General features: G+C 33.4%; 2 protein-coding genes across 2 annotated transcripts; both read left to right on the forward strand.

Moving 5' to 3' along the window:
* Nucleotides 1–8,127: 8,127 nt before the first annotated feature.
* On the forward strand, nt 8,128–11,177 carry LOC136812191 (CDK-activating kinase assembly factor MAT1-like). The gene is made up of 8 exons (XM_067068672.1): nt 8,128–8,277; nt 8,588–8,740; nt 8,979–9,052; nt 9,278–9,381; nt 9,671–9,811; nt 10,157–10,282; nt 10,564–10,679; nt 10,856–11,177. Exons 1-8 carry the CDS (start codon nt 8,189–8,191, stop codon nt 10,965–10,967), a joined length of 915 nt encoding a protein of 304 aa, XP_066924773.1. The 5' UTR covers nt 8,128–8,188; the 3' UTR covers nt 10,968–11,177.
* A 213-nt stretch (nt 11,178–11,390) lies between these two features.
* LOC136812192 (cyclic AMP-dependent transcription factor ATF-3-like) lies at nt 11,391–24,659 on the forward strand. The gene is made up of 4 exons (XM_067068673.1): nt 11,391–11,887; nt 12,339–12,542; nt 12,788–12,895; nt 24,424–24,659. Exons 1-4 carry the CDS (start codon nt 11,858–11,860, stop codon nt 24,592–24,594), a joined length of 513 nt encoding a protein of 170 aa, XP_066924774.1. The 5' UTR covers nt 11,391–11,857; the 3' UTR covers nt 24,595–24,659.
* The last annotated feature ends 944 nt before the right edge of the window (nt 24,660–25,603 follow it).

The following is a 25,603-nucleotide window of genomic DNA, read 5'->3' on the forward strand; positions in this document are numbered from 1 at the left end:
ATTTGTAAAATATTTAGTATATTTATCAAAATAACGAAAGATATATCTTTTTTTGAAAAAAGAAGACATTGCATTGTTTTATTTTTCTTTTTGAAGGAAATAGCTTGGAAAAGGTTGAAATGAGTCAAAAAAGGTGGTAGGACCCATTTTCAAGGGGCCTCTGGAAATGGAGGAGGAACAAAAACTTATGAGTAGAGAATAAGTTTTTTCTGAAAGTAGAAACCCCAAATGAAAAGAAAATCCATTTCGGCAGAAATAAAAACTTTTTTTTGGGACATTCCCATGCTAAAGAAGCAAAAAGTTAAAAAAACTACATGAAAATGAAAGAACTAGAATTAGCGAATGTGATTTTTGAATTCCTCACCCTTTTTCTGATAAACATACAAAGTTTCAGCCTCCAATTACTTTTTCCTCCATTTCCAGACACATTTATTCTTCGAAAGTTGCAAATTTCTTTTCTCCCGTCGGCAAACAATTTTCAAAATGTTGCAAAACGTTCGGCATTTTACCAATTTGCCGTCTAGCCCGTGTCCACAGTGTTATATACCGCTGGAAAGCTAAGATCGCGGGCTTTCTTTTAGTAAAAACCGGAACGCTTTAGCATACATAGAAGAAAAGTTACAAGGGTTCAAAGTTCACGGAAAAATGAAACATTTGGTTTGACGTCAACGATAGTTGCGTGACTTCTGGAGTCGCTATTTTTGCTTCTAGGCGTCTCCGGCTAAAATCGGTGTTAAATCTACTTTTGTGGCGTTTTGGTCCTTTTCTGTTGTACACTAGCAATCGGAATACACCTTTCCCGAATTGTTTGGTATTTTTCGAAGGTCTTCAAACCATATTGAAAACTATATATTTGTATTCCTCCTATAAAGACAAGTGCATGCTGAAAATTTGAGCTCAAAAGCTTTTTTCTATCAATTTTTATGACTGTTTTTGTTCACGGTGAAATCCCTTATAAAAATTAAAACATACAGCCCGTCCTCGTTTCCATGTATTTCTATTGTTTATAAAGAAATTTCAAATCAAAATAACTCAAGAACCGGAAGTGCTTTTTTCATAGTTCTTTTTTTATTTGTTTAGTTTTGCGATATACAATTTTATGAAACTAAATAGAAACATCCAAACATTAAAAGTAAAAAGTCAAAAAGCCTAAATAACAATTCGGAAAAGGTGTAGAGTCATATCACCAGTGCACGAACGGCCCCAGTGCACGAACGAGCATCTTTGAACTTGAAAAAAACAACCAAAAACAATTTTCTATAGAACTTCCTTTGTGCAGCAGATTCCTCAAACTATTCCTTGCAATCTCTCCAAAAATTAAAATAAACGGAGCACTAGAACAACACCAAACCGATTTTGAACGAGGCCAAGTAAAAAAATCACGAAATTCGGGATTTATGTAAATATGGCTGATCGCGAGAGAAAACGTTTTTTATAAGAAAGTTTGCGCAAGAAGAGTTCTGAAAATGACTTTCCTCTTTTAAAAACCTGTTATCTTCCATCACACAAAATTTCATTGAAACATGTTAGCTCATTAATTCAAAATCAATAGAAACATATCACCAGTAGTGGATGAAAAAAAGGATCCAGTCCGCGAACGATCCGAACACCATATTCAAAATGAAGACATTGCAACGTCAAAACATTCGAAAGCGCTGGCGATCTCAATTAAAAAAGAAGACACTACATTGCCCCGCTTTTCGATGAGCAAAACTTGAAAAAGAAAACAAAAAAATGGACGACAAGAAAATGTTTACAAAAATAAACAGGTTAGTAAAACGCTAAAGTTCTTATAAAAAAGACGCTATTTTGGTGAAAAAGCGCGTGGTTTTTAAAAGTTCAAATACCCCTGTATCATCTCGGAAGAGAGTTAAAGTATTACCTGCGAGCGGAGCTCTAATTTTTTCTTTCAAAAGATCGTTCGCGCACTGGTTCCTCGTTCGCGGACTGGGTCCGAATAGCGCTCGCTTTAACGACTTATTTTTCCAAGAAGAAGCTTTCAAATAAAGTGAAAACGAACTGAAAGAAGGACTTCAAGCTTGTTTACGAGATGGTCAAAAAGGATTTATGTAAAAACCAAAAGTAAGTCAGAAAAGAGAAATATAAGTTTGCCGTTCGTGCACTGGGTACCCCCCTCTATCCTACGGTATGTAGTGTAAAAAACCTTTCGCTTGCGAACACGAGATTTTTGTATCACGTGCGTAACCCCTTTTACAATTGATACACAAAATTTACCATCAGCATCAGAATCAAATATTTACAGACCATTCAAAAATCCCTTTAATATACTCCCCTTTAGATCCATCATGTATTATATTTCAATGGAGCTGCTCAGTCCTTTTATGTGTTGAGTAATTTTGTTGCCAAGTACAATTTCGCTCTTATGAAACACAGTAGCTTGAATAGAGATTTTTCCCAGTCGGGTTTATATACATCTATTATGTTATCATTGTACTCGAGCAGTTGTAAGACTTTCTAATAGAGAATCTAAAATTACATGTAATACTTTTTGTCACATTCTTTTTCATATTACAGTCACATTCTACTGTGTTTTATGATAAATATCCAATCCATTTTGCAAACAGTAAATACGTTCATAATTTTTTTCTGGCCGGCCGCATCAAAGCTTTTTTCCTTCACCCGCATTCCGGAAACACTACATCTTTTTTTATTTTTGCCTGGCAGCAAAACTTTTCTACATTTTTTAAGTGCATGTGGAAGAAAATGTCAATTTAACAACAAACATTTTCCACATTTTAAACGCACGGGAAGAAAATGTCCAAGTTCACAGCAAAAATTTCCACGTTTTAAAAGCATGTGAAAGAAAATGTCCAAATTCACGGCAAAAATTTCCACGTTTTAAACGCACGTGGAAGAAAATATCCAAATTCACAACCAAAAGTTTTCCACGTTTTAATCGCACGTGGAGGAAAATGTCCAAATTCGCAACCAAAGGTTTTCAACGTTTAAAATGCACGTGGAAGAAAATGTCCAAATTCACAGCAAAAGTTTCCACGTTTAAAAAAATGCACGTGCAAGAAAATGTCCAAACTCACTACCAAAAGTTTTCCACGTTAAACGCACGTGGAAGAAAACGTCCAAATTCATAACCAAAAGTTTTCCACGTTTAAAACGCACGTAGAAGAAAATGTCCAAATTCACAGCAAAAATTTCCACGTTTCAAACGCTTGTGCAAGAAAATGTCCAAATTCACAACCAAAAGTTTTCCACGTTGCATTTTTAAACCATCAATCATCAATCAATAAATTTTGCTCTGGGTTTAAATTTTTACATTAAAGCTAACCAGTTCATATCCAACCACAACCATTTCCTTGGGTGCCGCATCTACCATCTGACCATCATAAAAAAGTGAGTTCAAACTTTTTTGATATCGCAAAATTTTTCAGATTTATCCACAAATATTCAGTCAACTGCCTTATTAGAATTTGTGTAAATATACGGGCAAAATTGAAGTTAGTTTGTTGTGAAAGTTGATAAGATATCGACCGGATAAAATGTCCCTGTTTTTCAAGGTCAAGAGAGATTGCATCACTCTCATGCCAAACCAAACGAAACATCGAATCCAGGAAGGAATAATAAGAAAACTTCACCATCAACCATTTATTGTAGCAATCACACAAGAATCATGATCCAATTCAACTCATTAAAGCATAAAAACCAAAGAAAAATGGCAAAAGAACAGTAGCAACCAATTGTTTATTTTTGCCGCCATCTTTGTTTTGACTGTTAGAAAGCAGTATAGTCCGATCAACAATACGCTTCCGAACCGGGCGACGTTTCCTGATCGAGAAGGATACTTATATTTTCCTGCGACGTTTCTCGAAGAAATGACGTCTTCATCGTCGTATAAAAAACACCCTACTGTTTTTCACGCCGGAGCTCGATTTAAAAAGAGATTTGGAAAAAAGCCATTACGTAATGCTTCCAACAGACAGTCGGGTGTAACTGACAATTCTCCATGTTCGGACTTAAGACAGTTGCACACGACGACAAAAGTCTGAATGGAAACAAGGCTAAAAATGCTGAAAATCGATTTTATCACCCCGCATATCAGCTTTTTTTTCCGCGCTTTTGCCAAAAGAATCGCACTCGCTCGCTGCGCTCGCTCGTGCGTAATCAAAGCATCAATTAAGGGATTATTCAAATCCAATATGAGAGTGGTTGAAGTTTGTTTGGGTACATATTAACTAGGCTTATAATGCAATTCTTGATATTCATGATGTAATCTTTTCGTTGATTGACACTCCAAATCAAAACAAAACATTTGGCCGCCATATGTATATTGGTGGCAAAACAAATGCGTTTCCCAATGTTTTCCAAGCAAGGACCCCCGGAAAAAATAAGAAAAGATTAATACAGAAGTCCAAATACTCCAAATCAAAGAAAAAGCTCTTTCATTGAAATTCTTTAATTATCTAGAATAGATTTCCAAAAGATATTTAATTCTATTAATACTACGTCACAAGATATTAAGCTTCCTTTTTCGTAAACCCCCGGTTTCAACACAAAATAGGTTAGCGGGCAAATTTTTTTGCCACCAATCAATAATGGCGGCAAAGTCGTTACGTCACATCTATTGTTCAGGCGCAAAGACAGTGTAGACCTAAAGCTCTAAAACAGCATCTAATAACATGAAAACCAGAATATGATTCTTCAATGGCCAGACGGTGTCAATCGAACGAATCGAACGCCGAATCAATTGAACGCAATTGAACGCATTCGAATAATTGCAATTCGATTGTCGAACGCAATCGAATCGCAATCGAATATTACCCAGGATTTGCTGTTCGATTGCTTCGATTACGCCGTTCGATTGTATTCGATTATGTTCGATTGATTCAATTATATTAGATTTTATTCGCTTTAGTACAGTACTTAAGCACTCGGCCGCCCGCTAAAAATCCCTAACGGAGTGATCCAATTTAATTTAATCAAACTCATCAAACATAATCCTAATCGAACGAAATCAAAGATTATTCGAATGAAAATGACAATCGAACATAGTCCAACTATCAATCGAACCAATCTAACATTACTCAAACACAATCGAACACAATCGAATATTACCCAGGAATCGTCCGTTCTATTGAGATTTGATTACGTTCGACAATCGAATCGCAATTATTCGTTCGCGTTCGATTACGTTCGATTGGTTCGATTGCGAGTTTTGTTCAAAGTTGTTCAATTGACACCGTCTGGCAATAGGAATCAAAACTATAAAGTGCACTTACAAACATCAATTTGTCAGATCTAACAAAGTTAATAACCGCACTGTCATCATTGACAATAAAACAAACGATTTTCTGTCAAGAGCCTTGTAAACATTCCAACAACTTCCATCGAAATGATCTATCACAGCTCAGTCTACCATTTTTAGCACGGTCCAAGGATTGAGCTGAGAACGCTCTGCGAACTTCTGCGCGGGTGAAAAGCTTCAATCTGTCAATGATTTTCCCAAGCGAAGAGCACGCGAACGATTCTAGCTTTACGATAGTGCCGCGGGTCATCAATGGATAGTATTCAATTATCATTATCCCTTTATTTTCATTCCTAGAACTTTTGCAAAAAAAAAGGACTGCTCACATACTGAATTTGAAAGATCTCCTATGTGGCATTTTTTTGGAAACTCCAAAAGACTGATTTTTGTCCCGCCTTTGCGGGACTTTGGCTTAAGTGCTTGAGTGCAGCATAGGGTGCAAAGTCCAAACATGCGTTTCCCGTAATTTTTGTGTGAAGAGTTAGGTCTACACTGAAAGATTACAACATGAATATCATGAATAGTCTCGAACGTTTGATAGTTGTTTTGGAGAACGCGACAGCCTATTGTATTATTGATTGCATTGGGCTAGGCTATTATTGAATAACAAAATTACGATCCTGCCGATTCCTCGGACAATGCAAATGTCCGGGGAACAAAAAAATATTTTATTCCCGGACATTATGTCTGGGGTACCATTACATGCAAGAAAAATGGGGCCATACATTATCCCCGAGCTCGAGCGCACAAACGACACACGGCATGGCCCGAACATGTTTGGGAATGTTTGGGCCATGCGATTATTATTTTCTTTAAAGAGCGGTCCGAACATGGCCCACGCAGACCCGAACATGCTCGGACCAGCTTCTTTGGAAAGTTTCTACCATCCTATGTGTAATTTCAGGACTTCATGTATGTTTTATATATTTTAATCTAAAAAGCAATTGATGTTGAAAATCTTCATTGATATCATTAATTTAATTATTTACTTTTAATTAATAGTCATTCTTAATATAATGTAATTATTATCATCAAAACTCTTTTCAATGACAAAGTTAAAAACATGTGGTCTTTATTTTATTTGTTTCCCCCGCCATGCGCGTCTTCTGTTCATAACTTCTCATGAAATTGTCTCCGTGATTTCCCGTCTTCAGTGGACTTTCCTCTATCATATATCTTTGAGAAAAACCAAAAACAGCCATAAGAATGACCATCATTAGACTTGATTTACTTTTGAGTTATTTTCTGCCATTTTATATGCGCGTTCGCCCTGCATTTCCACAATAACTCACATTGGCATTCTGTGCGAGTTATTGTGGAAATCGTTTAAACAATAAACTAAATTGCAAGAACTCTCAAAACGAATTCAAAACATCTAACAAGATGGCTATAATGTCAAGATGTCAATCAATCTATGCTTAAACTCCTATTTCAAGATTACGGGATTTGGAGTGCGGGCCAATTTTACTTTCATTTTCATTGGTTTCACTTTCGATTTCAAGCCAACATCTTAGCAACGGGGTGCTCGTTCATAGTTACAGAGGTCTGTGCAAAAAAACAAACATAGAAAGTTTTCCAAACCAAATCCCCCAATTCATCAATTAAAGCAATAAAAAGTGAAACTTTGCCATGTTTCCCTTTTTTAACCTTTCCCTTTTTTGCCCTTTCCCTTTTTTGCCCCAATTCTTTAAAATGAAAATATTTAAGATTTAAAGTACTTCTTTCATTGAATGATTTTTTACGGCACTTTGTTGGCAATCTAACTATTGCATCAAATTCCTGCTTTCTTCAGTAATTTTTTTTATTTTTTATTTTTTTATTTTATTTTAATTTTCTAGTTTGGAATTTTGCAAAAACTATTTGAAAAAATTCTTTTTTATCTTGCTCTTCCAAAAAACATTTGAGCATGGTTAAACAAAATGTTTTGACAAAATATGTGAAAATTAAGTAATTATTATGGTATAGCTTTGTCTTCGTCTACATCTCTTAAAAATGACTCTAAAATTTGGGAAAAGAAAATAATGTTAATAAATTACGATTGATTGTCAACTAAAATTGATATTGATTAAAATTAAGTTGAAAAATGTCTACTAAGAGCTGCAATTTGGAAGAATAATCTGGCATAGTGTGCAGAGGGGTCTGAACCCCCCCATTAATATTTCATCCCCCCCTATAAAGGTATCCCCCCTATTTTTAAAATTTTTTGATCCCGCACCATTTACAGGGGTCCAAGCCGGGGTTCAAACGCTTTTGTTCAAACACAAAATTCGAACATTTTTATTGGCAATAGTTAAAAAACAAGGAAAAACAAAATCTGATTCAAAACAGAGTGCAGTGAGAATAAATCAGATAAGTCGAAATTATGTGATATTAAATTTTATTGACTTAAATTAACATATAACATAAAAAAAACATTTTTTTAACCAAAAAGTTACTGTCCCCCCATTTTTATTTGATCCCCCCATTTTAACTGTAAAATTGCCCATCCCCCCCTATAAAGCCTTCCTTGAAAACTCGGATCCCCCCCTTAAAAAAGGGGGGGGGGTTCATCTGGGATCCAACTTACTTGGAAGTTAACTACAAATTTGTCAAAGTCAGCTACCCTTTGATCTTGGTATCCTTTTTCAGTCTTAAATCATGAATCAGTGAATCTCTGAAGAAGAGTCAACATTTGTCCAATTCACTGCATGACTTATTTAAAGTAAACTTTACTTAGATTCAGCTATATGGCTCACCTAGAAATGTTGAATTTAAAGGTGGATATCTTATTTACAGTATGGTTCATGAAAATGCAATTTCTTATCATTACAAAAGTTTCATCGGTGAGTTTGTTTCATGAAATTATAAATTCCTTTTCAATATATCTAAGATAAAAGTATAATAAAGATCAAAGCATATAACTATTGATCAATGGATGAACAAAGCTGTCCAAGATGCAAGTCAACCAGCTATCGGAACAATAAACTGAAATTACTGGTCAATGTTTGTGGTCATAAACTGTAAGTTTTTAAAGTATTTTGTTATAGGCTTAAATCAAGGTGGAAATTATTTTTACATTTTCTGCAATGAAGAAAATCCATCATATTTATCAGAAAAATCCAGATACACAAGATTGTGGGTCCAAATTAAAAGCCAATATTTTCCAGAAGGCAAGAGTAAGAGAATCAATCTAGGATCTGTCAATTATTTTAATGGCAGCTTTCTGGAAGCTATTTATTGTGTGCTAGCAATCCTTACCAATTCAAGTTTAAGTTAGAAATATCCAAGCATACATCTTATAAAAGTTCCAATAAATTTGTATTTTTATAGATGTTCAACGTGTGTTGATGTGTTGTTTACACGTCCATCAGCTGCTTGTCCACAGTGTAATACTGCATTGAGAAGGAGCGATTTTCGAGTGCAACAATTTGAAGATGCATTAGTTGAGAAAGAAGTCGATATCAGAAGAAAAATTGTCAAAATGTAAGATTATTTTTACAATAGTTACTACATACCCCCTACTCCCGGAGCAGTTTGCGGGAATGCTTGAAAATTAGAAAAAGATAGCATGAATGTGTGAGTTTGGAAAAAAAATTGCACGATTACGTGAATTGAAGGTCTGTAACCTCTGTACTTTTACATGGTGTACGTTAATACTAGATGAATTTTCTATGAATCCCTAAGAGTGGATTTTCACCTTTATTTTTGCTGTATATTTTAGATTCAATAAAAGAGAAGAGGATTTTAAAACTTTGCTTGATTACAACAACTATTTGGAGGATATTGAAGTGATAAGTGAGTATCCAAAACATCAAAATGGTCTCATCAATATTCTAATTTAATGACGAGGGCTACATACATAATCCAGTTTAGAGTGACTGAATTTTCATTTTCCATTTTATTCTTACTATTCTTTCTGCTATTTCTTACACAAAAATCAAACCTTTTCTTATAGAAAATGAAAAAAAAGTCCACATCGACTACAACAAGTGTCTATCATCACCTTTGATTGTCTTTCAGTTTTCAATTTGGCAAACAAGCAGAATGTGGATGAAACGAAGAAAAAAGTTGATGCTTACAAAAAGGAAAATGAGAAGCTTATCCGCAGGAATAACACAAAAATTGTATGTTATAAACTTTAATCAATTCTATTCCCATCAATTCTTTGAGCCATCCCCTTAAAAGCAAAGGAAAAACTTAATGGTTATCCAAATGGGGGTTTTATAAAGAAATATTTAGTTCTTAAGTGTTAGAAGTTTCTGGAAATATTAAAACGCCAAAATTCCTGTCCTGGGGTCTGAAATTTTTGTTCTTTGCAACATGCAAAATCAGACCTCTGTTGGAAACAAGTCATGCCAATTGTGGTGACTTTCCAGTATGGTTTGTGTATTCTTATCCTTTTAATTCTTTCAGAGTCAAGAGGAAGCACTGATGAAAGCGTCAATCGAAGCAGACCTACAGAGTGCTGAAACTAAACGTAAAATGCTAGTGGAAGAAGTCGAAAATGCTGCGTTGCAAAAGAAGAAGGAGAAAGAAAACCTTATCAACGATTTGGTTTGTCATTTCATAGCCCTTCTTCGTGATGCTCTAAGCTAGACTTTCAGCGTTTTAAAGCAGTTAGATTTTCAACGCTTCATTTCTTAAAATTCTCCCTTTAGCTAAACATTATGGCCTCGTTTTCAAAAAGAACAAGAACTTTAACCGACGTTTACTCATTTTGATGTGTTTTCCCAAAACCTTTTTAGTACAGACGTTTGCAAGAATTAACGATAGCTCAAAAAAGAACTTGCTCAAGTGGGATTATATTATTGGTTTTCTACTTCATTAATGTGCCGATTGCTGGTTCACCGACATGTTTTTATTCTTATTCTCTCTTAACATTCTTCGACTTTTGTTTAGATCTATGCAAATGCACCAGCGGAAGAGGTCATTGCAAGGCATAAACTCATCAAAGAACAACATCAACAGCAAAAAATGGAAGAAGAAGAACAAAAGAAATCTTTCTTCTTTTCCGAGAAAAACAAGGTAAAATATTTGTCAAGATATAGGGTTGATGGGAGGGGGACCTTAAAGTTATAAAGAAAATGATATCTCTAATAAAATTTAAAATTTTTCTTACGTTAAAGAATGTTAAAAGACATTTAGTCTGTCCATCTCTTCTGTCGACTTGACGACAGACGAGGATTAGACAATGTATTATTATAAAATTTCAATATTAATCTCCACAGGTCTATACCTGTTGAATATAATTATATAAATATTTGTTTAAGATGGTATTGCTGACCCTTATTTTATTCTTTCTTTAGAATTCACACTTTGTTAATCAGCCAATTGTGGAAGCTCCTTTGTTTATATATCAAGAATCAACGAGAGAATGGTTCGGTCCCAGCCCTCCCGAAGAAGACGCTCTCCAATCAAAAGGGTAGGCATAGATTTAAATAGATAGATTCAAAACATATGTGTCTGATTCCTTTCATGTCCTTTAAAACGAGTTGTTACTATTAGTTTTTCGGGAAATTTTAGAGAGAAAGTCGCCATTCAACTACTTTGACTCGAATCCCTTTCCTTCTTTTTTTCATTGTTATTTTTGCATTTAAGATACCTGCAACATATTCGGACTGCATCGTCTTCCGAAAGAGCTGGTGGTTACACGGAATCTATTGCTTGTCAACGTGCTATTCAAGAAGCATTCGACTGTCTTTTCATCTAATAGCAAAGCAACTTTCTGTTCCTTATTGGCCTGTTAGGAAACTAAAATGAACTTTCAGTTGTCTCAATGTTTGTAAATATGTAAATAGAAGACGTTTTTTGTTAAAAATTTTTACAAACCGCTTGTTTTGTTTATCGTTTGTTTCCGTTCGAATTATTTTTCTCTTTTTTGTTTGTAAACAAGTTTCAGGGGTTTCCTTTTTGTTTATGACTCACTTAAGCATTTTTTTTAATCAACTATGTTTCGAATGTGTTCTATATACAGTCAGAAATGTTCTAAACTATCCTATTAATCCGAAAACTTGATTTTGATTGTCAAAGAAATCATATTTTCTTTATGTTATCCTATCCCAATGCAGAGTTTGAATATCAGTTAATTATTAGGTGCTACACTTTATACCTATATTTTCCGATTGCTATTTTCTTTCAGATCCCTAATTCTAAACAATTGAGAAAATATAAATAAATCTTTGGTTAGAGTGTTTCGTGCATCGTTCAAACGTTGTTAATTACGTTTACATGGCTCGTTAAACGTTCATTTGCATGCTTCATTTATCAATATGTTGGTTAATGTGTTCGTTCAAGGTTTATTAAACGTCCCTAATACTAAACTTATACTAATTTATTAGTTCTCTCATGCGAGTGATTTTCTTCTAACCAGTTGAAACAAGATGTTTGAAATTCTGTTGGATTTTCATCAAACAGCAAACCAACATTTTCCAATGCGGTTATCTTAACACTTCAAACAGCCGCATCGAACATAAAACAACGGCGAGGTCAACTGAGATGTCTCATCTGCACTACTGATTCGCTTCTCCAGCTCCCTTTGCTTTTTGTTCTGCAAACTATTTTGTAGTTCACCAGTATTGGAAGACTATCCAATAGCTCAATATGGATCAAGTACTACCAGGATATGCTGAAGTAAGTAGTATTGTTTTTATAATCTTATTATAACACGTATTTTAGAGGTTGGTTAGGGAAATAGAGCTCTATATATCTAGGCATTGCTTTTTTGTCATCTTCCCTCAATACATATAACATAGTAAATTATAATGCTCCACACTTCATAATTCTTGAAAACAATAATTCTCTATTGTCGAATGGAACAGTCAACTAACGAAACGTGCGCGCGTTTCCATGATTCGTTTTGACTTACTACTTATGTTTCTGCAAGCTCGGAATTTTTTTCTTAGCGATACAGACACTGATAAACTGTCAGTATGGTTATCATGTATTTTATTAATTTGACGCTCTCTAATCCAATTTTCAAGTGGAATTATTGTGTTTCCATCGACTTTCAATATCATCGAGTATCATAATAGTAGAGCGTCGAATTATAGTGTGTTAATTGTATAAACTTTTTCTTTTTAAGGAATGCAGATTAATGTCCAACACATCACTGGCACCTTCAACTCCATTCGTTTGTTATTCACTTGATGAAATTTCACCGACTTACGATTTTAACACTCCCGACACCAATGCAATGTCTTCCAATACTGTAGGCCAATCAAATCACGTGATTTTTCCTGGTGAACAAGACAATATGTCCATTTATTTCAACAGAAGGAAAGGAGTGGTAAGGATAAAGCGATTGTAAAAGGTTAAGAGTCTGCTACAGATATAAGACAACTTTCTTATGACTTCGGCTTTTTATAAAAGATTTCAGTATGTGTATGATATGGGAAAATAAGTTTTTTTTAATGACAATCGCGATGATGTATTGTATATTGAGAGGAGCATACAGAAACATCACCGATTTTTGTCGTTTTTTTATCAAGCTCTTCTTTGTATGATTGTAATTTGCATTGACCTCCATCATAGGGGAGTATTGATGATGGAGAGAGGCGAAAACTTCGAAGGGAGCGAAACAAGGTGGCTGCATCCAAATGCCGAAACAAAAGACGCGAGCATGTTCGACTTTTACTAGAGGTGATATTTCATTCTTTTTCAACTTTCTTCGCATGTCGATTTTGTAATATTTGTGTCTTTCACGGAATTTCAGTAATATGTTATTTGTGCTAGCCTGGATATCCATGCTGTAAATTATTTTCTCATTTCGCTATTCCTGCAATACATGAATTGATAAATTACGCATGCACTGCCTTCTGATATTGGAATGCAAATAACTAGGAAGACCAGGCGATAAACCAGAAGCATCAAAAGTTAAAAAAAAAGTTTACAGCCTAAATATCCAGGCTTTTTGTACGTATGTTTTATTGTTTAGCTTTCCTTTCTTTTTTCCACGGTATGTTCATGTTGCTTGTGTATAATTGTTGCATTGTTTGTTGTTTGTGCTAGTAATGCTTTCCTGGTGTGTACTTATTTTGACTATTATGTTGTACAGTAGTTTTGTAGTCGTTCTGTTGTATTTTCTCCCGCCATTGAATGAAATGAATGAGTCCTTTTATGTAAAAGAATAAAAAGTTATAGTTATAGTTCGCCTGGCAAATAGTGAAAAACATTTTTAACAGACTTTTTCCCCCTGGCTTTTTTAACCAATTTTCCTACCCCATCTACTTTTACTTCACCCCTGGATTTTCGAAAACAATTTCCCCACCATTGCTCAATTTTCTTGAAAGAAAATCCTACCTTTTTAAAGTAGGGTGGGGGGGGGGCAACTACGAGTAACTTATGCTATCTCGGCGTTTTGGACTAATTCAAGTCTGGAAATCATCTTTTGTAAGTAATGAACTTCTGTATGACAAGTTAACTTTCTTCGTTCGTTCATTTGTTTCCTTCTTTATGTTCAAATGATTCGTTTAATATTCGCAAAGGTGAAGTTTTGATGTGAGTTCGGTCTCTGGAACAGTTTGTAATTTGTCTATTTTATCGTCCTTGTTGTTTGTGTTAACCTTTACTAATTCCAACTTTAACGGAGATTTTAATTTCAAAATCCAGGATTTTATCTTATCTTTATTATTGTAAAGGGAATTTAGAGTTGTTTGAAAGATCAGTAGGCGAAGGTTAAATAAAAAGGTTCCACAAAAGATTTGTTCAGAAAAATTCGTTGAGTAGAACCGTTTTTCAATTCTGATTCACACTCCTTTAAAAACCAACTATTTCAGGAATGCACCAAGCATGATGTCAACAATTATCTGTTTTAATGTATATATTATTGTTATGTATTTTTTACAAGTACAGCATTTTATTCGAAATCATTTTCATTTAGATCGATTAATGTAATTTCTATAAGATTCTTGTTATTTATATTTATTTATCAATATCATCCCATCAAAATCAATTCATTTCCATCAAAATCATTTCATTTCCATCAAAATCATCACATTTTTATAATCTCAAATCATTTTCATTTTCATCTGAATCATCAACTTGAAATTAATAAAACATAGCATTATTTCAACATAACAGTTAAATCATAACCAATTAATTTCCATCAAAACCATGTCACCTTTATTCAAATCATTGTCGTTTTCATCAAAACCATGCCATTTTTGTCAAAACCATGTTAGTTTTAGAAAACCATGCAATCTTCACCAAAATCATGTCATTTCATTCAAAATCATGTCATTCCCATCAAAACAATGTCATTTCTATCAAAACCATGTCATTTCTATCAAAACCATGCCATTTTCGTCAAAATCATGTTATTTTCATCATAACCATATTATTTTCATCATAACCATGTCATTTCCATCAAAACCATGTCATTTACATCAAAACCATGTCATTTCCATCAAAATCATGTCATTTCCATCATAACCATGTCATTTTCATCATAATCATGTCATTTCCATCAAAATACATGTCATTTCCATCATAACCATGTCATTTTCATCATAATCATGTCATTTCCATCAAAATCCTGTCATTTCCATCAAAACCATGTCATTTCCATAAAACCATGTCATTTCTATCAAAACCATATCATTTCCATTATAACAATGTCAATTCCATCAAAACCATATCATTTCCATTATAACAATGTCATTTCCATCAAAATCATTTCATTTCCATCAAAATCATTTCATTTCCATCAGAACCATGTCATTTGCATCAAGACCATGTCATTTCCATCAAAACCATGTCATTTCCATCTAAATCAAGTCATTTCCATCAAAATCATTTCATTTCCATCAGAACCATGTCATTTGCATGAAGACCATGTCATTTCCATCAAAACCATGTCATTTTCATCATAGCCATGTCATTTCCATCAAAACCACGACATTATCATCAAAACCATTTCCTTTTCATCAATATCATGCCATTTCCATCTAAATCATGTCATTTCCATCATAACCATGTCATTTCCATCTAAATCATGTCATTTCCATCATAACCATGTCATTTCCATCATAACCATGTCATTTTCATCAAAACCATGTCATGTCCATAAAAACCATGTCATTTCCATAAAAATCATGTCATTTTCGTCAAAAGCATGTAATTTTTATCAAAATTATGTCATTTTCGTCAACATCGTGTCATTTTTATCAACATCGTGTCATTTTTATCAACATCATGTCTTTTTCATTAAAACCATACCATTTTCATCAAAACCATGCAATGTTCACCAAAATCATGTCCTTTTAATCAGAATATTGTCAATCCATGAAAAACATGTTATTCCATCAAAACCACGACATTAGGCTGGACTTGAAAAATTATTGATTTGCCGTCACCCGACCGACCCTACCTCGAAACCTGCCGACCCAAAAGAATTTATTGCCATTTTACAGAAGATTTTTTTTCCTTCAAAAACTTCAAACGATAAAAAATCAAAACTCGTATCTTGTTTGTCTCAAGCAAATTCCCTGCTAGGACTTGTGTTTTTTATTCAAAATTACCTAAATGTAAACAAACTGTTAACCCTTCCATGGACGAAAATTTCATAAATCACCAAAAAAAAAATTCCGACCGACCGACCCACCTCCAAAATCTAGGGTCGAGTGACAGAAAACCAACAATTTTTTAAGCCCAGCCTATCATCAAACTATTTTCTTTTCATCAATACCATGTCATTTCCATCTAAATCATGTCATTACCGTCAACATCATGTCATTTCATCAAAACCATGTCATGTCCATAAAAACACTGTCATTTTCGTCAAAACCATGCCAGTTTCGGAAAAATCATGCAATTTTCATCATCATCATGTCACTTCCATCAAAACAATTTCATTTTCACCAAAACCATGTCATTTCTATCAAAACCATATGATTTCTATCAAGTCAATATCATTTGCATAAAATCCATGTCATTTCTATCAAAACCATGTTATTTTCATCAAAACCATTTCATTATCAGAAAAACCATCCATGCCATTTTCATCAAAACCATGTCAGCTTCACAAAACCATGCAATTTTCACCAAAATTATGTCCTTGCCATCAAAATCATGTCATTGCGCAGAATCGATGTTTCGTCTTTTTTATCTCAAAAATGAAGTCGTTGCATTGTTTTTCGCGCGCATTCTATTTTCTGCCAATCAAATTGCGTCACGCATTTTTTTGCAATCAAAACTTTCATTTTAATTGTGAGTTTGATTTTGAAAAGAAAACATGAATTCTTAAAAAATTAAACCTGAAATATTTTGGTTGCCATTTTCATCTAAATTATGTTATTTGTACTAGTAATCTCACGGTTATGAGGGAAATTAGGGATAAATTTCCCGAGGTCAGTTTTGAAATTGTTTGAAATTTCCCGAGTGCAACGAGGGAAATTTAAAACATTTCGAAATTTGACCGAGGGTAATTTATCCAGAATTTCACGAAAACAAGCATGTGATTCCTGGTTAATCTCATGGTTTGGATTGAAATTCGTCAAATTCGTCAAATTCGCCTGAAAGACGTCAATTAACACTGGAAATCAATCTAAAGATTTAAAAAAGAGGTCTCAAAAAAGTCATAGAAACGCGAATCGAGTTTTAATTCGATAGTATTCCATTTGAAGTTACTAAGAAAGTCAAAAATCGTGATGATATTCCAAACGAAGAAAATTTCACTTTTGCGGGAAATCTAGGAGGGAAATTACAAAAGCTAGGAGGGAAATTACAAGTTCGCGGGAAATTACAAATCAACGTAAGCAAAAACGTCAATCAAATTTCAATCAACCATGAGATTATTATTTAAACGATGTGTAATTTTCATCAAAACTGTATCATTTCTATCAAAACCATGCCATTTTCACCAAAATCATTTCATTTCCATCAGAATCATGTCATTTCTATCAAAACCATATAATTTTCATCAAAACTATTTTCATTATCAGCAAAACCATGTCATTTTCATTCAAACCATGCCATTTTCATCTAAACTATACCATTTCTATCACAACCATGCAATTTTCATCTAAACCATCTCATTTCCATCAAAACCATCTCATTTCCATCAAAACCATCTCATTTCCATCAAAACCATGTCAATTCCATCAAAACCATGTCAATTCCATCAAAACCATCTCATTTCCGTCAAATCCATATCATTTTAATCAATACCGTGCTTTTCATCAAAATCATGTCATTTCAATCAGAATCATGTCATTTCAATCAGAATCATGTCATTTCTATGAACACCATGTCATTTTCATCAAAATCATTTCATTGTCAGCAAAACCATGTCATGTTCATTCAAACCATGCCATTTTCATCTAAGTTACGTAGTTTTCATTTAAACAATGTAATTTTCATCAAAACTATGTCATTTCCATCAAAACTATGCCGTTTTCACCAAAGTCATGTCATTTCTATGAAAACCATGTCATTTTCATCAAAACCATTTCATTATCAGCAAAACCATGCCATTTTCATCTAAATTATGCAATTTTCAACTAAACCATGTCATTTCAATCAAAACCATGCCGGGGGGGGGGTACTTAGGCAAAAATAGGTGCTGGGTATGTGCGGACGGTAAGGGTCGGGTTTTTCACCTTTCAAAGTCTCTCTAAGGGTTACAAAAATCAGGAAATTTGAAAGTAGTCTCTCTAAGGGTGGGAAAAATCACGATTTTTAGAAAAAAATTTTGATTTTGAGAGAAAAAATTACAAAAAAGTCTCACTAAGGGTAGGAAATTTTTGAAAATCAGAGAAAATTTTTCGAAAAAGTCTTTCTAAGGGTCACTTTTTCACTAAAATTTGGTCTCTCTAAGGGTCGGTTTTCGGAGGTCCCGTCCGCACATACCCCTCATTCACCAAACCTAGTATCCCCCCCCCTCCGGGAAACCATGTCATTTCCATCAAAACCACGTCAATTCCATCAAAACTATGTCATTTTCATCGAAACCATATCATTTTTATCAAAACCATATCATTTCTTTCAAGACCATGTCATTTTCATCAAAACCATTTTATTATCGGCAAAACCATGTCATTTTCAATCAAAACCATTTCATTTTCTTCTAAACCATCTCATTTCTATCAAAACCATGTCATTTCCATCAAAACCATGTCATTTCCATCAAAACCACGTCAATTCAAAAAAATGGTTGAAATTTAGCAAAATCAAAAACATGAACGAAAAAACCGACAAAAAGCAAGAAAAACAACTATTTGAAGAAGCTAGACAAAACCAAACATGCACTCCCACCTCCTGCTCAGATGATGATGACCAAAACCGTCTAAAATGCCGAAAATGGCCACACATGGTACACTACGAGTGCACACAATTACCGCTTTATCAGCTGCAATTTTTTGCCAACACTTATAACGAACAATATCTATGTCAGAATTGCGTGCGGATAACACGATCTCTAATGAGTAAAATAGGTGAGAACTCGTATCATATGATGCAGAGGGAGATTGAGAAGAAGACGACGTCATTAAAAAGCTCAAAACCAGTTAGCCAAGAACCGCAGCCTTAAAAAGAACGATATCGAAAACATCTTAACCAATAAGATGGCTGACTTTGAAATAAAAACCAAGCAGATTATAAAAGAAGAAATAAAGCAAACGACGAATTACATAGAGAAAACATCAGAAAAAACATACGCTGAAATAACTAAGAAACACAAGGATAATTTCAAATCAGCAGTGAGAGAACACCAACAAGAAAACAAGAATGAAGAAAGAGACATCGAATCAAGAAAACGAAATATAATTATACATGGAATGGTGGAATTAGAGGTAGACAACAAAGAGGAACAACAGGAACAAGACAAAATAGATATTGAAGGTATACTAGGTAACATTGGCGTTCAAGATATCAAACTGTCCCACCATCATCGCATTGGACAAAACCGAAAAAGTATAGAGGAAAAAGAACGGATAATGCAAAATCTGCATAAGCTGAAACGATTCAATGAAATTGGTGGCTTTAGCATCACAGACGACTTCACCATCAACGAAAGAAAAATTATTAAAGATATGTGCCAAAAGGCGAAAAAAATGAATTCAAAAAATGACGATTTCGTTTGGCATGTAAGAGGAAGCCCTAGAACAAACCTTCGCCTAGTTCGAAAACCTAGGAGAAAGACCAAAACAACGTTCTCTTCTGTCCATATCTTCTGACGACTGGACGACAGATGAAGAATTAGACAATTTATAAATCTAAAATTATTTCGTAGAGGTTGATAGACCTGTGAAATTTAATTCTATGAATAATTCCATCAAAACTATGTCATTTTCATCAGAACCATATCATTTCTATCAAGACCATGTCATTTTCATCAAAACCATTTTATTTTCATCAAAACCATGTCATTTTCACCAAAACCATGCCATTTTCATCAAAATCATGCCATTTCCATGTAAACCATGTCATTTTTATGTAAACCATGTCATTTTTATCAAAACCATTTAATTATCAGCAAAACCATTTCATTATCAGCAAAACCATGTCATTTTCAATCAAAACCATTTCATTTTCATCCAAACCATCTCATTTCTATCAAAACCATGTCATTTTCATCTAAACCATGTCATTTTCATCTAAACCATCTCATTTCTATCAAAACCATGTCATTCGCATCAAAACAATTTCATTATCAGCAAAAGCATGTCATTTTAATCAAAACCATTTCATTTTCATCAAAATCATTTTATTATCGGCAAAACCATGTCATTTTCAATCAAAACCATTTCATTTTCTTCTAAACCACGTCAATTCCATCAAAACTATGTCATTTTCATCAGAACCATATCATTTCTATCAAGACCATGTCATTTTCATCAAAACCATTTTATTTTCATCAAAACCATGTCATTTTCATCAAAATCATGCCATTTCCATCAGAATCATGTCATTTCTATTAAACCATTCATTTTTTTTTCAAATCAGCAAAACCATTTCATTTTCATCCAAACATCTCATTTTCAATCAAAACCATTTCATTTTTCATCTAACCACCAATTCCATCTAAAACGTCATTTTGTCATCAATCAAACCATCTCATTTCTATCAAAACCATGTCATTCGCATCAAAACATTCATTTTAAAACCATCACAATCAGCAAAAGCATGTCATTTTCATCAAAAACATTTCATTTTCATCAAAACCATCTTATTATCGGCAAAACCATGTCATTTTCAATCAAAACCATTTCATTTTCTTCTAAACCACGTCAATTCCATCAAAACTATGCCATTTTCATCAGAACCATATCATTTCTATCAAGACCATGTCATTTTCATCAAAACCATTTTATTTTCATCAAAACCATGTCATTTTCACCAATACCATGCCATTTTCATCAAAATCATGCCATTTCCATCAGAATCATGTCATTTCCATCAGAATCATGTCATTTCTATGTAAACCATGTCTTTTTTATCAAACCATTTCATTATCAGCAAAACCATCTCATTTTCAATCAAAACCATTTCATTTTCATCCAAACCATCTCATTTCTATCAAAACCATGTCATTTTCATCTAAACCATCTCATTTCTATCAAAACCATGTCATTTGATCAAAAACCATTTTCTTATTCATCTATCAAACCATGTCATTCGCATCAAAACCATTTCATTATCAGCAAAAGCATGTCATTTTCATCAAAACTATTTCATTTTCATCAAAACCATCTTATTATCGGCAAAACCATGTCATTTTCAATCAAAACCATTTCATTTTCTTCTAAACCACGTCAATTCCATCAAAACTATGTCATTTTGATCAGAACCATATCATTTCTATCAAGACCATGTCATTTTCATCAAAACCATTTTATTTTCATCAAAACCATGTAATTTACACCAATACCATGCCATTTTCATCAAAATCATGCCATTTCCATCACAATCATGTCATTTCTATGTAAACCATGTCATTTTTATCAAAACCATTTCATTATCAGCAAAACCATTTCATTTTCATCCAAACCATCTCATTTCTATCAAAAACATGTCATTCGCATCAAAACCATTTCATTTTCATCAAAACCATATCATTTTCATCAAAACCATATCATTTCTTTCAAGACCATGTCATTTTCATCAAAACCATTTTATTATCGGCAAAACCATGTCATTTTCAATCAAAACCATTTCATTTTCCCATTCTCAAAACCATGTCATCCATCAACCATGTCAATTCCATCAAAACTATGTCATTTTCATCAAAACCATATCATTTTCATCAAAACCATATCATTTCTATCAAGACCATGTCATTTTCATCAAAGCCATTTTATTTTCATCAAAACCATGTCATTTTCACCAGAACCATGCCATTTTCATCAAAATCATGCCATTTCCATCAGAATCATGTCATTTCTATGTAAACCATGTCATTTTTATCAAACCATTTCACTATCAGCAAAACCATGTCATTTTCAATCAAAACCATTTCATTTTCATCCAAACCATCTCATTTCTATCAAAACCATGTCATTTTCATCTAAACCATCTCATTTCTATCAAAACCATGTCATTTGCATCTAAACCATCTCATTTCTATCAAAACCATGTCATTCGCATCAAAACCATTTCATTATCAGCAAAAGCATGTCATTTTCATCAAAACCATTTCATTTTCATCAAAACCATTTCATTTTCATCAAAACCATGCCATTTTCAACCAAACCATGTCATTTCCATCAAAACCATGCAATTTCCATCAAAACCATTTCATTTTCATCAAAACCATGTCATTTTCATCAAAACCATTTCATTTTCATCAAATCAAAACCATGTCATTTTCATCAAAACCATCTCATTTCTATCAAAACCATTTCACTTCCATCAAAACCATTTCACTTCCATCAAAACCATGCCATTCCCATCAAAACCATTTCATTTTCATCAAAACATTTCATTTTCATTAAAACCATGCCATTTCCATCAAAACCATGTCATTTCCATTAAAACCATGCCATTTCCATCAGAACCATGTCATTATCATCAAAACCATGCCATTTTCATCAAAACCATGTCATTTTCATCAAAACCATACCATTTCCATCAAAAACATGTCATTTCCATCAAAACCATGCCATTTCCATCAGAACCATGTCATTTTCATCAAAACCATGCCATTTCCATCAAAACAATGTCATTTTCATCAAAACCATGCCATTTCCATCAAAACCATGTCATTTTCATCAAAACCATGCCATTTCCATCAAAACCATGCCATTTTAATCATAATCATGCCATTTTAATCAAAGCCAACTCATTTCCATCAAAACCATGTCATTTAATGAGATCCATTTCATACTTATCAACATCTAAATACATTTCATCAATTTTCTTTTTGTTCTATTATTTAAAATTTTTACAACGTCATTGTCATTCTATCAACATTTGTTAGCAGTTTCATCAAGTTAAACATGTTTATCGGATCATATTATTTTCATCCAATAGCATTTTCATTCATCAATCAATCATTTTGTTTTCTTTCAAAATACATATAATTTCCATCAAAATCATGTCATTTCTATCAACATCATATCATTTCCATCAGAATCGTGTCATTTCCATCAAAATCATGTCATTTCATTCAAAATCATGTCATTTTTATCAAAACCATGTCATTTCTATTAAAACTATGCCATTTCCGTCAAAACCATGTCATTTCCATCAAAACCATGTCATTTCCATCAAAACCATGTCATTTCCATCAAAACCATATCATTTCCATCAAAACCATATCCTTTCCATCATAAAAATGTCATTTCCATCAAAACCATATCATTTCCATTATAACAATGTCATTTCCATCAAAACCATGTTAGTTCCATCAAAACCACGTCAATTCCATCAAAGCTATGTCATTTTCATCAAAACCATATCATTTTTATCAAAGCCATATAATTTCTATCAAGACCATGTCATTTTCATCAAAACCATTTTATTTTTATCAAAACCATGTCATTTTCACCAAAATCATGCCATTTTCATCAAAATCATGCCATTTCCATCAGAATCATGTCATTTCTATGAAAACCATGTCATTTTCAATCAAAACCATTTCATTTTCATCTAAACCATCTCATTTCTATCAAAACCATGTCATTTGCATCAAAACCATGTCATTTGCATCAAAACCATGTCATTTGCATCAAAACCATGTCATTTCTTTCAACGTTATGTTATTTCCTAGCCTGCATGCACCACCTCTGGTATGTTTTGATATTAGGGATGTTAATCGTGTATAAAATTTCCGTCCGAAAGTTACCCCAAATTTGGGGTAACCTGTTTAATTTTTTTTAATAGCCTAAAAATCCGAGGATTGAATTAAGTTCTGATCATTCAAATTTAATGGAGTTTGAAGATCTTTCATATAAAATTTACTAATCGGCCCAATCAAAAACACAAAGACGGGGGTAACTCTCTAACGAGAACACGTGTTGCGCATGCCCTATATCAAATCATATCAGGTGCAGTCTAGTCATTTTCATCAAAATCATATCATTTTCATCAAAATCATATCATTGTCATCAAAATAAGATCATTTTTATTAAAATCATATCATTTTCATCAAAATCATATCATCTTCATCAAAATCATATCATTTTCATCAAAATCATATCATTTTCATCAAAATCATATCATTTTCATCAAAATCATATCATTTTCATCAAAATCATATCATTTTCATCAAAATCATTTTACGTAAGAAATCTGTAAATTATTTTCAAATATAATCCAAGTTTTCAGTTCTTTAGGTTTGAACACCTCATATGATGAAAATGGTAAATATATATTTTATTCTCCTCCAAATCTCAAATTATTCTTAGAGCTATTCCAAGCCGATCTATTGTGTTCAAAGGCTTTTAAAATATATTCTATTTCCCCACAATATTGCACATCTTAACACACACACAAATACGTACGAAGAATATAGCGCCTACTTTTACACATTCTTTACTAGGGCATATGAGCATACACACATGTTTAGTTGGTATATTGTCAATATGAGATGAAGCATGAGTGATTATGACTCTCAAAGAAAAACGAAGTGCATATAATTTTAGACACGTAGTGGGCAAAAGTAAGTCGGGCTCTGGGACGTACTTCAGGTTGTCTTTTACTTCTGTCATCTCTATTTGTTATTATTTCAGCAATCTGACGAATTGGAGCTGAAGAATAAACGAGTTGAGCTTGAAATTGTTCATTTACAAGCACAAATCAAAGAACTTGAAACACTTTTAGATACCCATCGTTGTTTTTCTGGTGTTAACAATGGTAATATTGTTATGAAAAATGGATTGTTCGGTCAACCTCATTTGTAACATAACAAGCTTCTTGTTTGTGACTTGTTATTCGACTAAAAATGAAATGTTATTTTGACAATAAACTTTTGTAAATATTTGACTGAAACTATTTTTGTGGTCCTATAAGCTTTTGTATATTTTTTTAGCTGAATATTTTTTGAGCCATTATTTTTATGTATTTTTGAATTGACTTTTGTATGTTTTTAATGACAATGACACAAAAACATGTGTAAAACTATTTTGTACAAGAGGTACTTCTTGTGAAAGCTTCGTTTTGAATTAATTGGCAGTTTTTCATCAATCTGAATAAATAAAAGAATGGGGATGGAAAATCCTCTGCTTCGATTTTCTCATATTATTTTTCTTACCACAATTTTTTTTAGTTGGGAAGGGATCCAACCGAAACTGTTTGTTTTAATTCCAAGCTCGACTTTTTCCGACTTTAGAAGACCTTTCTTGTTCTGAATACTTTGTTCATAATCATAGGTCTGAAAAAAAAGCGAAGACAATTTTTATAGGTAGAAAATAGGTTACATGCATCTGCTATAGGTAGTCGGAACCACTACATTGACATTTGCAACTATTGCCTTAACAGGAAATAATTCCCGAACGGGAAGGGTGTATTGACTTTTGTTTTATACACAGCCCTGCAGAAACCATATCCACGAGTCTCGCTTTTCTCGTTTTTCAAAATTTGAAGTTCGGGCGAGGAAGCCATTTTGGACTTATTTCGATCTTATCAGTAGTTAGGGTCAGGGTTGGATTGGAGCTCGAAACATTGGGTCATTATTTAGATGATCTGTCAAGTGTAGAAGAGGTTTTCTTGGGGAAATTGTATACTCTTCGGAATAGGACCTTTCTCCCTCTCTCCAAGGGTACCTTCTTTGAATTTCAAAAGTCCCGCTAAGGGTCGGAAAAATCAAATTTCAAATCAAAGATCAAATTTCAGTCCCATATGGAGAAATAGGAAAATTTCAACTTTTGTTTTCATATTTTTAGTCCCGGTAAGGGCGGCACCCCCCCGTCA

Source organism: Clytia hemisphaerica, unplaced genomic scaffold (genome assembly GCF_902728285.1).
Source record: "Clytia hemisphaerica strain Z4C2 unplaced genomic scaffold, Clytia hemisphaerica genome assembly, whole genome shotgun sequence".
Classification (NCBI taxonomy): domain Eukaryota; kingdom Metazoa; phylum Cnidaria; class Hydrozoa; order Leptothecata; family Clytiidae; genus Clytia; species Clytia hemisphaerica.

What these genes read in the sequence shown, in the direction of transcription:
- LOC136812191 (XM_067068672.1), top strand. Translation starts at nt 8,189, where the DNA reads ATGGATGAACAAAGCTGTCCAAGATGCAAGTCAACCAGCTATCGGAAC. An exon ending in AGAAGAAAAATTGTCAAAAT is followed by an intron (nt 8,741 to 8,978) that starts GTAAGATTATTT and finishes TGTATATTTTAG; the next exon opens with ATTCAATAAAAGAGAAGAGG. An exon ending in TCTTTTCCGAGAAAAACAAG is followed by an intron (nt 10,283 to 10,563) that starts GTAAAATATTTG and finishes TTCTTTCTTTAG; the next exon opens with AATTCACACTTTGTTAATCA.
- LOC136812192 (XM_067068673.1), top strand. Translation starts at nt 11,858, where the DNA reads ATGGATCAAGTACTACCAGGATATGCTGAA. An exon ending in TACTACCAGGATATGCTGAA is followed by an intron (nt 11,888 to 12,338) that starts GTAAGTAGTATT and finishes TTTCTTTTTAAG; the next exon opens with GAATGCAGATTAATGTCCAA. An exon ending in ATGTTCGACTTTTACTAGAG is followed by an intron (nt 12,896 to 24,423) that starts GTGATATTTCAT and finishes TTATTATTTCAG; the next exon opens with CAATCTGACGAATTGGAGCT.